The 16074-nt window shown below is 28.6% G+C and overlaps 1 protein-coding gene across 1 annotated transcript in view; it reads left to right on the top strand.

The window, feature by feature from the left end:
• Prdm13 (PR/SET domain 13) overlaps positions 1-15713 on the top strand; it is a 36679-nt gene extending 20966 nt beyond the window's left edge. Inside the window, exons 5-7 of the mRNA XM_075377726.1 lie at positions 9191-9599; positions 14012-14125; positions 15496-15713. Of these exons, the coding sequence (XP_075233841.1) occupies positions 9191-9599; positions 14012-14125; positions 15496-15652 (680 nt within the window). The 3' untranslated portion in view covers positions 15653-15713. The remainder of the gene's footprint in view (positions 1-9190; positions 9600-14011; positions 14126-15495) is intronic.
• The last annotated feature ends 361 nt before the right edge of the window (positions 15714-16074 follow it).

The following is a 16074-nucleotide window of genomic DNA, read 5'->3' as shown; positions in this document are numbered from 1 at the left end:
AACAGTTTAAACTGGTTCCTTTTCCTCTAAAGGAAAGGCAAATGTGGCTGTAAAAGAAAAATTATTCTAACACAGATTCAGTGAGAAAAAGTAAACTTAATCCAAAATTATCTGCTATGCCCTTAAATTGACAATTAGCAGCTATTTGAACAGCTTCACACTTGACTGTTAGATGTAACTGTTCTTGTAACTGGATGGCCAGCTAAAAAGCCATTTTTAATATCAAAAATATGCAAAAAAGGCTTGTGAGCCAAAGCGCATGTGCTAACTGGACCAAGAAGACTGGAAAAATGTTATGTTTTCTGACGACTCATATTTTTATGTTCAGGGGCAAAGGTTTCATACAAGGTCTGTTCGGAAAGTAATGTCATACATTTTATTGTAAAATGACTACGTTGAAGTGCTCTGTCATATGCCGGGATCGATGGTGGTTTAAATCAACTACTGAGCAAGTGCTTGTTCATTTGTCTCTGAGATCTCGGTGATGAAGGACGGGAAATTTAATAAACCTCTGTTTCATCTCTTGTACAAGTTGCAATGAATTGCTCATTGGAACAAAGATACACGATCAAGTTTTGTGTGAAACTTGGCAAGTCCGTGGCGAAAACTATTCCAATGGTTCAACAGGTCTTCGGGGATGTATGTTTATCACAAAGGCAAGTCTACTGATGGCAGAAGGTGTTTTTGGAAGGCCGTGAATAGGTTGATGATGAAGCCCGTGCTGGACGCTCGTCAACCTTCTCAGATGATGAAAATGTGACTCATGTGAAAGAACTTTTGCAAACAGACAGTCAAGTGAGTGTTCATTTAATGGCTGATATGTTAAATATTCCAAAAACTATCACCCACGAGACTGTGACCAAGGATTTGCACATGAGAAAAGTGTGTGCAAAGCATGTATCAAGAATATTGACTGATGACCAAAACGCTCCCAAGTGGAAACTTGTCAAGACATTTTGGAAATGTGTGAAAATGATCCTCACTCTTTGAAGAATTTATCATGGATGATGAAATGCGGATATTCCACTTGACCCCAAAACGAAGAGACAAGTGCCAAGTGGCACACCTCTCGGCATCCCCTCACCCCAAGAAGGCTTGAGTGAGCAAATCAAAGATCAAGACCATGCTCATTGTGTTTTTTGACATCACGGGGACAATATTTTGAAGAATTTTAATGTACAGGTATTATTCTTATTATTATGTAAATAAATGTTTTTTTTCATACTTGTAGACTTGGTGACATTATTTTCTGGACAGATCTTGTATGTTAGAAAAGCAACATATGAAAATACATCACTGGCTCATATTCAACAATCAGTTCAACATCCCCAGAAAAATATTTTTGGGTTTTTATCACATTTAAAAGCCCATACACATTACTTTCAGTAGATGATATGTTGAAAAGTGATGGATATACCAAGATTCTGAAGGAAAAGGTTGTGACACATTCAAAGCAAATTCCCACAAGGTAACTAAGTAATCCAACAAGATTTGGCATATGCTGAAAAAGAGTGGAAAATGTGTTTGTAGAACAAAACATTAAAGTGTTCCTGTGATGAGGCAACTCCCCTTACTTAAACTCGATTAAAAATCTTTGGGCAATAGTCAAAAAACAACTCGGAAAAATGAATTGTACCACTAAATTGGTCTCATTAAAGCAATAATATTGGTATGGTTTCATGATGAAGAAATCAAAAAAGGTGTTGTACACTTGTTGAATCGATGCTGAAGCCTGTGCATGTAGTGATTAAAAATAAAGGAAGACCTATCAATTACTAGATATTCACAAATTGTACAGGTATGATTTTTTCTATAAATAAAATTACCTTTTATTAAAAAACACATGTGTTCAGATTAATTTGCATGCTACTGTAAACTACTAATTTTAGGAAAATATAGAACAGTATAAATTTAAATTTCATAAAAATTTTCAATTCTTTAGATATACTGTTAAATTTTATCAAAAAGTAACTGATTTATCAAAAAATACTGATAAATCTTTTGCAAAATCATGTTTTTCAGCTTTTTAGAAAGCCACAGTACATATTTTTATAATTTACTGAAAGTAACAGTCCTACACAAAAAACTTCTTGAATTGGATAGAAACTTATTTAATTATCCCCTTCCCTTATACCATAAATTAAACAATTTACGAGCATAAACAAAGGTTATTTCTTAGTTATTTTTTACAAAACTGTAACTAAGTATTTTTTGTTAAAATCAACATATTTTGAGATATTTGAAAAAAATCAGCTTTTTCTGTTTATTTATGAAATCCAAATTATTTTTTGGTGATATTTTAGGCGGTGTTTAAGTATTCAATTTGTAACCCATTCCATTATTAGAACCTAAATTTAATAAAACTTCCATCTTCCATTCTCAACCTCAAAAACAGCTAACTTTATAGGATTATAGAGAATTAATTCATTAACGAATTATTTTGTTAAATTAATTAAAGAATTAACTTCTTTACAGAAAACAGACTGTTATAAGGTTTGAAAGAAAGCCTATTAACAATAATGTTTCACAGTAATCTTATTAAATATTTCATTGTTGGAATATTTAAGTCATCAATATCTAATAACAGATTGAAAATCTGTTTTATCATAGTACGAGCTATTTCTCTAAAGTAAAGACCATTTCATTGAAAAAAAATTTATTTTGAAAACTTTATAAATATTCTTTATTTCTCTTAAACTACATTCTTTATACTACTTCTCTATATAATTGCCAGATGAATTAAGATATTTATCGTACCGATACACCACCTTCAATATACCCTCGTATTTTTCTGCTGCCAGTCCATTTAGTCACTGATTAACAGCGTTTTTAAGTTTGTCACCCACAGATTGCTTACCACTCAAAAATTCTTTTAATTTCCCAAACAAATGGTGATCAGAAGGTGCTAAGTCTGGACTATATGGTGGGTGATTGTAAATTTCCAATCCAAATGTTCTCAGTAAATCACGTGTCGGATCCGCAACATGTGGATCTACATTATCATGCAGCAGGACAACGCCGTTGGTCAGTATTAGTTTGCATCCAAACGGCTGGGGCTTGACCTTTGTTGGTCTGGTTGGTGATTGAGAATGACGCCATTCACTTGACAAGCATTTTCTCTCTGACGTGTAATACAAAATCCATGTTTCATCGCTGGTAATGATTGAATTAAGGAACTCATCATCTTCTTCTGTGTAGCGCATCAAAAATTGCAAAGCAAATCCCATTCGGATTTTTTTGTGACGTTCCGTTAAGATGTGCACAAACCTTTTTGAAGCCTAAATGGTCATGAACAAAGAGACCGATAACAGCTCTTGAAACATCAAGAGAAAGAAGGGCCAGGTTGGAAATTGTTGAACGACAATCTTTTCTGATTTCATCACAGACACATTTCAACAAGTGTTCGGTGTTATCAAAGGCCTCCCCGAACGTTCATCAACAGGCACATTAATTCTGTTATTTCTACATCTTTCACACCATTTTTGAACGTTTCTTTTATTCATTACATTATCACCATATACAGCAACCAACTGCCTATGAATTTCTACTGACTTAACGTTTTGATGGTTTAAAAAACATATGACTCGACGTATTTCACAGTCGGCGGCATCTTCGATTTTCCTATTAATTTTATAACATAATAACTCACACATAATCAAAGATACTACAACGTGAAAACTTACAGACAGCAATCCAGTGTGTACATTACTAGCATGGCCATGAAAGACACAGGTGTTAACCTTAAGGAGAAAAATTTCCCAGCGGTCTTTGCTTTAGAGATATCCCTCATAAGTGATTGAAAATTCATTGTAAAAGGTTGAGTATAGAAAGAATGAAATAATAAATTCACAACTATGTATATGTATTTCAAAATTTCTTAGCAAAACCTAGATTGGATTACAAAAAAAAAACAGGTGGGGAAAGAGGTGTTAAATAAATGTTTAGAACTTAATAATGTAATAGTAATTGAATATACTTCTGATGAACAATTAAGTCAATTTTTGAAAAATAATGATGATACAGAAATCAAAACAAAGGAGGTTTAAGTGGCAGGAATTAGGCCTAATGTTACAAATAATAGTGATAATTGATGATGAAGATTTGAAGTAATAATTAGTGAACTTCATTCATAAAAACACATATGGGGTAAAATGTTGACAAGTTTAATAACTTTGATTGTTTTTTGAAAAAATTTTAACAAATAAAATGTTTAAACAAAAATTACGGGCTTCTTTCCAAATAATTAAACAATTTATTTCATTATAATTAAATTGTAAAACAAAATTATTCTAAGAACCATTTACAGAAACTTTACTTAAAATTTAATGCAATTTTTATCTCTCTCCTTAGAAATGTGAGGGATTAGATAAAACTTTTAAAAAAAACTAGTTTAAAAGTTTTTAATTAGAAAAAAACATTAATAAACTGATTTGTTAAGACAATAATTGCAGTTTAAAACAAATAAGGTAAATTAAAAAAAAATATTGAAAGTACAATAAAGAAGAATTTGTCTTTAATATGAATATAGCAGGCCAGAGAAATTGGCTTTAGTGTTAATCACAAAATAAGTTTATTTAAAAAGGATAATTTTAAAAATAAAAAGGTATTGGATACTTGGCATATCTGATCCTGTTGTTATGTATGACGTCCAACTTTCTTAGATGCGACTGCAAATGAATGTGCAATATACCTGTAATCAAGCTTATAGTATCTATCAGTAGTGATTTAGAAACTTCATTGTTGGACATTGATAGTGAAAAAGTACATAATTCCCTTTTTGTATTAAAAAAAAGTTGTTTAAATCTTTTTGTTAAAGCTTTTACAAATACTACTACCTTCTCTTAACCTTTTTTATTCATGGGAGGGGTTTTCATTTTGATCGGTTTAAGATTCAATTTATCTTTATCTTTTTGGAAATATATTTCTATCTACCCAACTTATATAATATGAATGCATTAAGATTGGTAGGCAATCTGAGTTATATGTTTTAATAGTTGTTTTAAGCTCATGTTTTAAAACTGAATTTACACCTTCTATTGGGATGGCTTAAAAAGACAACAATTATTTATGTTTTTTGGTGTATTTAAAAAAATTAATTTTAGTGTTTTGTAAGTAATATATATTTGTCAATTAATACTTTTTCCATTTCAGCCAACTATAACCCACCTTCAACGTTTTCATTAGCTTTTCTTTCCTTCCTCCTTCCTTACCTGCAAATATTTAAGTTCTCACTGTCCTTTATCCTAAATTCTTCCACTACTTCTTTTGGTTTTGGAACTGTTTCTTTATAGAAAACCATCGTTTCCAAGATTTCTTTTAATTATTTCTTGAATTCCCAATTTTGTAAGTCTGGAATTAGGAATTCAACTAATTCCAGACTTAGTTGGAAATCTATTAAAAAGATAGATTTCTGAAATCTATCTTTAATAGATTTAAAAGTATTGTTTAAATCTATTAAAAATACTTTTTATTATCAATATATTTTTTTTCATATATTTACTTATGAATACATTATTTATCTTCAGTCTACTAATGTTGATAGTAATTAAAATGATCATGTAATTTTAGATTTTAATTAAAATTTTGTAAAAATTTTTTTAGCATATTTTTGTTTTAAATTCATTTCAATAACCATTTAGCTTAGCTCTTTATTAAGGTTTTTGCTATAATTAATGAACTTCTTTTTACTGATTATTAATAAAATACCAAATAACATAATTTTTTTAATTAGGCTTCACAAAATTTATTTTTGCCTCCTAACACAATTGTTAGGCGGAAGTTTGAGTATATCGTGCTGTAATAACATTCTGATAATAATACCATTGTGTCACCACCTATTGGCTATCAACTGGTGTTTAGCGCCCTCAACGAAGTTACAAAGAATATCAGATTCAGATTTTCACCAGAGAAAACTTGCTTTGTACACACACTTCCTCATTGTAGTCTTGTTTTGACCATCGACAGTCATCATATTGTATAAAGATAATGTATGCTTTTTAAGTCTGTTATTAGATAAACCCCTCATTATTTGGCTTATTTGGGGCTAAATATAAAGGATTTGACTGATAGATGCAAGAAAGCCCCAAACATTATTATATGTTTATCAAAGATGAATTGGGGCTAAGAAAAAAAGAGATTATATAAAGCATTCGTTAAACTGAAGCTTGATTACGGGCTTATTGCACATTCGTTTAAGAAATTTAAATGTCATACATTACAATGTGATCAGATATGCTACACATGCTTTCCATAATAATATATGCCACAGGGGCTTTCTGTACAAGCTGACATAATGCTATCTTATTACAGAAGAGAAATCTTACTATTTAGATAAGCAGCAAATACGTAGGCCTTTCCTACATAAACTATAGAACATTTAATAACAATCCTTTGGCTGCTTATATGAATATCTATTCCAGACCAGTCAGAATATGTTACTGGTATCATGAGTTAGCAGCAAAACACAGAATTGCTTTACCAAATACATTGGTAATTTCTACAAGAGAAATACCTCTTTTGGTTTTTACCAACTGTAAGTACAAGATTAGATTTCTCTTATGGAAAAATAAAAAGAGAAACCACCAGTTATCATCCAACAGGAATTTTCATCACTCATCTGTAGCTTTGAAGGACAAATTAGTACAAAAATTTGAAGGACAAATTAGCTTTGAAGGCTATTAGTACAAAAATTTGTACTAATAGTTCTAAAACTGATCATGGTGTTGGATGCTCTATATAAATAAATTTGAGAAGTCCATTCATGGAAACTGCCTGCCAGATATGGCCAGTGTATATACCCTGCAGAGCTCTTTTCTATATAGCAAGCTATTCGCTACATAGAACATTTCTATGAAGATAAAGTGCTTATATGTTCCGAACCTTTAAGCACAACAACTATTACTCAGAACAAAAACATTCTGGATGTCCATATCACAAACATCTTGTTTATTCTGTGTGTATTAAACTGAATGAGGCAGCAATGTTTATCAGTATGGATACCAGCGCATTCTAGTATCTTAGAAAATGAAAATGCAGATGAAGCTGCCAGAATGGCAAAAATTGTTTGATTATGAATATAATCCCTATTCGCTTGGCCAGATGTTAAAAATTGTCTAACTGACAGTATCAGAAATATGTGTAGTAATGAATGTAGAGACTAAATACAAAATTAAATGCAATTAAAATTACTCTATGTAAATGGAAGAGTGACATGCAACTTTGAATTTCATCCAAATTTTTTATTGTATTTATATTGATTAACACATCAGTTTGCTAGAATTTAATTTTAGAATTTCCTTCATCCAAAAACTGGAATTAAGTCTTCATAATGATTAAATCCTTATTTACATTTGAAAAACCAGTATAATTAGAATCTCTAGGAAGGAAAAACTTTTCAACTCTGGATTCTATAATCAAAGGTATATCTTTAATAAATATTTCCTAAAGTTGTCTTCTGTCAAATCTTTCCACTCACAGTAAAACCTGAATTTAACAAAAAGAAATTAATAATTACTGAAGATTTTAATATGATTCATAAAATGGAATTTGTACCCAAAATAATTTGTAAAAATATTATTTGACTTGAAAGAACTGCAGATTTGGAATTTCTTTTTAAACAGCCAACCTCAGTGCCAAAGTGACCTGTTTCTTTCATTTGTAGGATCCTGGTGATGAGTCCCTGGTGATGAGGTTTGCCATTATTCTCATGTGATACAAATTCTTCCCTCACCAGTGGCTGTAATTTTTAGCAGTTATCCTGTAATTTCTTACAACTGAATATATATACACATAAATAAAAATGCGAAGTTATGTGGTACTGGTTGCAATATCTAATTAAACTGATACAGTATTGATCAAATAAATACGTAAACATATTTTTATACATTAAAATATTTTGTTATAAATAGTTCCAGACAAAAATATAATATAAATGTAGTTGAAAATGTTATGCGTTGTAACTTACTATTAAATGAACAATGGACTGCAATCCAGTTAATTAATAAAACTAATATTCAAAATTATAATCCTTACTTCAATGAAATAGGTGACTTTTGAACTCTAAATCCTGTTCTTGTTTCACTACTATAAATATTTACACTCCACACAAATATAGTTAGTTCTTAAATATATATTTGATATCAACAGACTTTTTTCTGAATGAAAGCTTTCATTAATTGTACTAGTCAACTTTTTTTTTGTTTTCCTTTCTTCACTTGTCCTTTGTAATTTTTCTTACTAAATGGCAAAATTCTGTAATTTCTGGAATATAATGTTCCCTTATCTAATTATTTAATTCTTTATTACACATATTTCTGTCATGGTTCATTACCATTGATTTACTATTATTTATTTTTGAACTGAACCTCTTGGCAATAAATTCATGCAACTTCAAATTTAATTTCTATGAAAAGTCTCATCAGCAAATCTTAACATTTTAATCTTTTCTCCTTGAATACTCACATCACTTATAAATCCATTTTTTTATATTACTTTATATTATAGTTCTATTAATTTTTTTAATGTGAAGTGACAGTTTTTGTACCACCACAGCACCTTGTATAATTACATGTTGTAGAAAAATGAGTTGTTTTACCTGAAACATTTAGCTGTATAATATTTCCTTCAAGTTTTTTTTTTTCACTTTAGTTACCTTTTTTCATTATTTTATTTAAATTTCAATAGATTAACTAAAATTCATTTTACAACTTCTAATAATGTAAAAATATTCTAAAACAATTTGCCACCACATGAAACATTTTGCTATTTTAAATGAAATGGTCATTTTTGTGACTGGCCAATTAAATAATATATAAAAAAAAAGAAGATTTTAAGCTAATGTGTGTTGCATTTATTAATTTGTTTTCAGGTGAGAAAAGTTATAAGTGTCATAAATGTGGAAAAATATTTGAATTTCCAAATCCATTAAAAATACATATTAGTTTAGACTGTAAAAGTGTTGCAATGGAAAATATATGGAAAAAATTATATGAAAATCTATTAATAAAATGTAAAATAAATTTGAGTTCTGTTAGTTCAAGTAGTTGTTCTAAGAATATTGTAAATAATGTAAAGAATATTAATGATTTTGATTTCTGTACAAAAACACTTAAAGAAAATGAAACATTACAGTCCAAAAAAATTAGTGAGACATCATTTTCTCCGCAGTTATCTGAAACTGTTTCAATTTCAGATACTCCATCTGATATTATCTCAAAATTTAAAATTGAAGGGCAAGAAAGATCAGGACCATCATCAGTAGGACATCATCAATCTGCCTTTAGACCATATCATATGAATGATAAACATTTAGTGCCAACAGATCATTTAGATATTCAAAATAAGATATTAAATCCATATATTCCAGCGTTATCATTATTTTCAGATAATTTACATTCTTTTATATCACCGCAAGATAAATTAATTTTAGGACCATCAGTAAATTTTATGCAGGGTAGTATAGAACAAAGAAATTTAATTGCACAACAAGCAGTCGATATGGAATCATTTGTCAGTAATCTTGGCAAATCAAAACAAGGACACCTTTGTATATATTGTGGGAAAATCTATTCAAGAAAATATGGTCTCAAAATACATATCAGGTAAGATTTCTCTAATTTTTATTTTTATTTAATTTAAAAAAAAATCAAAAATAAATCTTAAAATATGAACATATCACAAAGAAAATATACAACCTGACTGTAGTTAGTAGTACATACTATAACAATAATTATTTTAAAAAGAAATGAATCCAATATCAAGATGAGGTAATGTGATGCATGTCTATAGAATTACGAGGGACGATCAGAAAGTAAGTTACATCCCCACTATGAAACAAACACATATTTATTGTAATTGTTTTTATTGAACAAAAAACTACATATATTTATCTATTTTTCAACATAATCACCAAGATTTTTTCTAAACATTTTTCATAACTTGTGACAAGTTTTGCCATTCCACTACCACAAAAAGTTTGTCCAATTTCTAACCATTTAAGGACCGCTTCTTTCAGTTCATCATTAGTGAAACATTCCCTCTAAGGTCTAACTTTAGAGGATCAAAATGGTGGTAGTCGTGTTTGTGGTTGTTGGTCAACAGATGTGTCACCATGATGCACACGTCTTACAGTAACCAAGCTGATCGTGAATAATTGCAATCAAACTACCATAACATATGTTAAGTTCACTTACAATTTTTCTAATTTTAATGCATCGGTCACTCGTTATCATTTCGTTCACGCGTTCTGCATTACCCATTGTGAGTGCAGTTGAAGGACGCCCAGCGCGCAGTTCGTCACTCACATTTGTTTTTATGTTTCTGAACATTTGGCACCATTTTGTGATCATGGTGCATGATATTGCATTCTCACTGTATACCTCATCAACTTGGTGATGATTGTAATTTTTTGCCCACAAAAATCGGAGTGCTGAATGCACTTCTAATCTGGACAAAACCCCTACAGGACATGCCATATTGACAACATTACACACGTACTGAATGTCGTACAGAATTGCTGCTGGGGGAGCGTGAAGACAACAACACAACCAGTGCTGCCACTACAAGACATTAATAATATACTTTTCAGTTCAAGAAAACGGCAACGGTGTAACTTATTTTTTTATCCACCTCTCGTAAAAGATTGCTACTGTACCCACTGATGTTGTATGTTATATATAATGTATATAGGGTCTGAAAGGTTTAAGATGAAATATCTTTATTTTTTATGATTTTATTAACAGTGCAACATATGTTGTACAGAAACTCACATTACCTGCCCTACAGAAGATCATTTAACATGACACATACATATAGAATATCAGGATTTCCACTGACCCTACCTATCCACCAGACAGTGTAGACAATTTTGTTTATTAGTTTTCACCAATTATTTGTGCTTAAAAAATTTTTTCAACAACATGATACCTCTGTGAAAAGTAGCTGTGTCGATTGTAACAAGATTTATTTCAGTCAGATCAATAGGAAAAATGTTTTCTGTGAACAAACATAAAAAAAAATATATGGGTCGAATACATAACCTCATTTTTTTGAAGTCAATTAAAAAATTAATTCAGAGCACAGATTAGAAATAATCTAACTATTATAATTCTATAAAGTAGAATTAACATTTTATGAAATTTGTCAACATATATACAAAGTGTAAATCTAATAAAGAATTCAAAATCTTGTATTTATTTCTGCTTTCAAAGATTTTAAAATCTACCAGATAAGAAACTTCCTTTTTAACACTTGACCTTTTAAACTGGAAATTAGAAAACCTGGCCTATGGTTTTTTATTACTTTTGGAAGCGTAGTTAAAGAAGACATTCCTACTCTTAAACCACTGTTTTCTATTGCTTAAAAAATAATAAAAGGTAAATTGAGATTCTACTCTCTTATATCATATAAATATAATTGATATCTTTAGTAATACAAGTTTAAATGATTTTTTATACACCACATTTTAATGTATATATATATATATATATATATACATATTTTTTAATATTAATTAACTAATAAAATTTAAGCTATTGTAGTTCAGCTTTTTTAGTAGAAAAGGTATCAAAAAAAGTTAAATATTTGTTGAATATGTAAGTAAAAAAAAAAATGTTGGAGGTCATGTAAAAAAAAAAAAAACCAAAAAATAAACCCCTGCTGAATCGAACCAAAAGCTGTTTCTAATAATTTGTTCATGCTAAATTATTCTTTATCTATAAGCCAAGCAGTTACCAGGGTTCTCCTAAATCTTCAGTATTGATTTTTAAGAAAACTAGTATTAGCAATAGCATTTTTATAGGACTGAATCCAGTGACATACAAAGGGAAGTTATCATTTCAATAAAAAGAAAGGGACAGTGATTGTATTCTTGTGGATTGTAATATTGCTAACCTTTTATCTTCAAGGTGATCACATTCACATTTCTTGCTTGCTAGAAAATAAATATGATTGGGAAAACCACAAAACGTTATACTAATATATTTATGTACGAGAACTTAATTAAAATAAGTTCTAAGATAAAATAATTGATCTCTCATTATTTTATGATAATGATAATGTAATACATAATGACAATTGTCATCATATAATAAAAAATAAAATATATGATGGTTTTATTTTCAAATAGCCGTAGTAACTATTGAATATCAAGGATAAAACTCAAACTGTTTTTTAGAGTAGGTTTTTTCTTTTTATACAATATGCAAGAATCTGCTAATACATAAACTGCCTAGTATGTTTGTTCAAAAGTGGAAACCTTGTTATTATATATATTTCTCAAGTCTTGTTTGATAAGATCTCACATCTTTGTAGTTTATTAAAATAATTAATATCTGATTTAACAGAATCTACAAAAAAATTTGAATAGCAAAAAATCTCCAAATACTGAGAAATTATATAGTGATACCTGAAAAACACTTATGTATGCTGTATGAAGATAGTAGTTCTTTTAATGTTTAAGTTAGTTTAAAAGCTACTTTTTTTTTTTAGTTTTTGAAGGATGATGCAATTTTTTAAAAACTAGTGTGATGGTTTTCATTTGGTAATGCTGCAAGATAAACTGATAACGTTTGAAAAAACTGGTTCATTGTTTAAAAGAAAGCGTATATAATTTTCAGTAGAGCATTTGATCTTAGAAAACGTTCAACAGTTGCATCATGAGAACTATTTTTAAAACAGAATTATTAATATGAGAAGTAGAAAGAGTATTCATTTGCTAAACCCAAATGTTTATTCAATTTCCTCAGAGCTTTGTTAAGGAAAGACAAAAACTTGTCTGATGGTGTTTTTTATAGCACTAGTTTCATGTATATGGGACATTTGTTTATAATTTTAAGAATTAATATAAAAAGAATGAGTACAGATTATTGTCTTATTCCTGATAGATTTAAGTCTTTAACGGTACATTTAACGTTTTTAATGCAATCATTTTATTTTTCATTTTGACCGCTAAGAATCATGTTTATAAAATTTACACTTCTTTTTCATTTACCTAAAGATTTTCATTCCTTTACTCAGTTGTATCCTTTCTTCTGTCCATATATTCAGTTGTGTTTGTAACAATTCTTTTTTCTCTCTGGAAACTTAGATTTTTGCATCAATTTTCTAAATTCATCTCTGTCTTCAATCAAATCTTGGATGTTTAGTTTAAAAACTTTTACATTTCTTTTTTTCATTTCAAACCATGTGGTCTTTGTGGTTCTGTTTCCATAAAAAAAAATTTGTTTTGTCAATTTGTTGTCCATTCTATATAATTGACCAAAAAATGTTAATTTTCTTTTTTGGTTTAAATCACCAAATCTTTCTGTACGTTTGTAAATTTCTTTTTCACTTTTAAATTTGTAAATGCCATATTCATATTTTTGTTTGTATAATTTTCGTAGAATTCTTTTCTCCCCTTTTATTTTTTCTTGTTTTGAAAAGTACTATAAACATTCTGCACCATATAGTGCTTCTGATAGGACTACACTCTTGTACAACATATTTATACAATGAATTCTTTATAGTAAGTGTTCTTTGTGAGACGATACGTTATTTCCATTTTTTGTATTCTGCTTTCCATGCCATTTTTTTCAGTTATTTTTGGTGTAATGATTTCTCCCAGATATTGAAATTTTTGGATTCTATTTATTTCTTTGTTTTTGGAAATTTCAATGATTTGAATATTATTTGCTTTGTCATTGGGAAACCATTCTGTTTTTCAAAATCTCAAAATTTGCAGATTAATTTTACTTGCACATTCATCTAGTTTTTGGGTTTTGTTTTGTCTATATCTTTTGAAAAAATTATTATATTGTCTGTGAAAGATAATAGGTTTATGTTTATGAATCTAGGTTTTGTGCCAATATTTATGTTTTCAATTACGTCTTAAATAATGAAATTATTATAAGAGTTGTTTTAAAATACTGTGTTATTTATTTAACATTTTACAGAATTGTAATAATATGAATAAAAAGTATTAATATTGTTAATAGTGAATTTATTGCACAACTAAAATTGTTATTTCTTTTGACAGGACACACACTGGATTTAAACCACTAAAATGTAAATATTGTTTTAGACCATTTGGTGATCCAAGTAATTTAAATAAACATGTTAGACTGCATGCTGAAGGAGAAACACCATACAAGTAAGTTTACTTCACAGTATTATATGTGATTTTTTTTAAATTATTTTTTGTATCAACTATTATGATTGTTAGCATGGCAAATGTTCAGTGATGTTACTATATGTTGTGCTTTTTGATCAATGTATATTGATCTAAAGATATTATTTATGGAACAATATCTTGTTAAACAGGGTGATTTTAGATCATTGAAGGAAATCTAAGAGCACATTCCCATTGGTATTCCGAATTTAATTACTATTTCTGAACAGGTTATAATTCAACGGTCAGTATTCTCATTATTTGTTATGTTTGATGGGTGGCCTCTGCAAACAACAACGTCATCAACATAAATTCTCAAATAACCTTTATGGAAATGCTTGTATGATAAATACAATTATTTCCTTTTTCACATTATTTTTAATCTTTGGTTATATTTTTAAAATTAACCGATCTTAAATTTGACATTTGCTTGCTGTTTAGGGATATACATTTTGTATTGTATTGATGTTACATCCATATTTCATACACAATTGCTGTTCTAAGTATATTTATATTCAGATGCATTTTAGATCATAGTGAAAATTGGTACAAAATTCCACTGACATTCCGAACTTTGATATTATTCAACACGTAACAAATGATAAGACAATTGTTATTGTTATTAAAATTGTTTTAAAACACCCTGTTATTCAAAAATAAAATCTTAAATTTTTCCACTCAAATAATGAATCTAACTTAAGCAGTAAAATACAAGGACATAATAGTTATAAGGAAGATAATGATCTGTATTGTATAAAAACCATTTTTTATATCTATTTATAAAGTACATTTTCATATGAATTTACTCATATAAGATAAATATACTAAAAATTTAAAGTAACAGAGAGAAAAAAGCTTTGAACATTTTCTCTTGTCATAATTTTTATTAAAATTTGTTATTAATCAAACCAATACAGGGTCATGCTTAATAAACAAGCTACCTGGTATCCATCTTTGAGATATATGATATTTTAAAATTAATCAAATAAATTAAAAGAAGTCTAGCTAGGTTACAATCGAGGAGAACTTGAGTGAATCGTATTTTTGATTCACCCAAGGTAGATCAAGGTACAGGCATTTTTTTTTAATTGTTGTTTTTCATTTTTGACATAATTTGATTAAATTAACAAAATTGTTTAGGTCTTGTTATGACACTGGAAAAAGTTTTACAATATACTATAATTATAGTTTATTAATTATAGTTTAGTTTATTAATACACATTAATTATAGTTTCTAAAAAATTTAGTTTCATTCAGATAATTTTTTTAAAAGCAGAATTTTTTTAAATTTTCACTACAAGAGAATGTTACAATATATTATATTTTTAACTATATTATTGTTTCAATTACAGATGTGAGTTGTGCAGTAAAATATTAGTAAGAAGAAGAGATCTTGAAAGGCATATGAAATCAAGACACCATATTGGTTGTAGTACTACAAATAAAGACAGTAGTGATGAAAAAGGTAACCATCAAAATCCGAAAATATCAACAACTTACACAAGGTGATATAAATAAAATGTTATTTAAACTGAATGTAAAACATAAGATACTAACACATGTAACAATATTTATTAACAGTAAATATTTCTCAGTAAAAAATGGTAATAGAATTGAACTGATTTGATAGAACTAAATATTTTATAAACAATAAATCCTTAATCAGTTATTAAAGTGATAAAAATTAAACCATTAGTTAACACTTACAATTTGTTATATTAGTGAACTTAATATCACTACCTAAAAGGCATAATTCAGTAGAGAGATAGATAAAATCTACTAGTCAAATTACATATAATATTACAGAAGTTAAACTTTAATGTGAAACTGTGTGCATTCAATTTTAAATTTTAATTATTGACAAATGAGTCAAAAAACAATGAAATGCTAAATAACAAAAATAGCTCTTCCTATCCTACCTTTTGGTCAAG

This window comes from Lycorma delicatula, chromosome 10, assembly GCF_047948215.1.
Source record: "Lycorma delicatula isolate Av1 chromosome 10, ASM4794821v1, whole genome shotgun sequence".
In the NCBI taxonomy this organism is placed as follows: Eukaryota; Metazoa; Arthropoda; class Insecta; order Hemiptera; family Fulgoridae; genus Lycorma; species Lycorma delicatula.
This window is presented reverse-complemented; position numbering and strand designations above follow the sequence as displayed.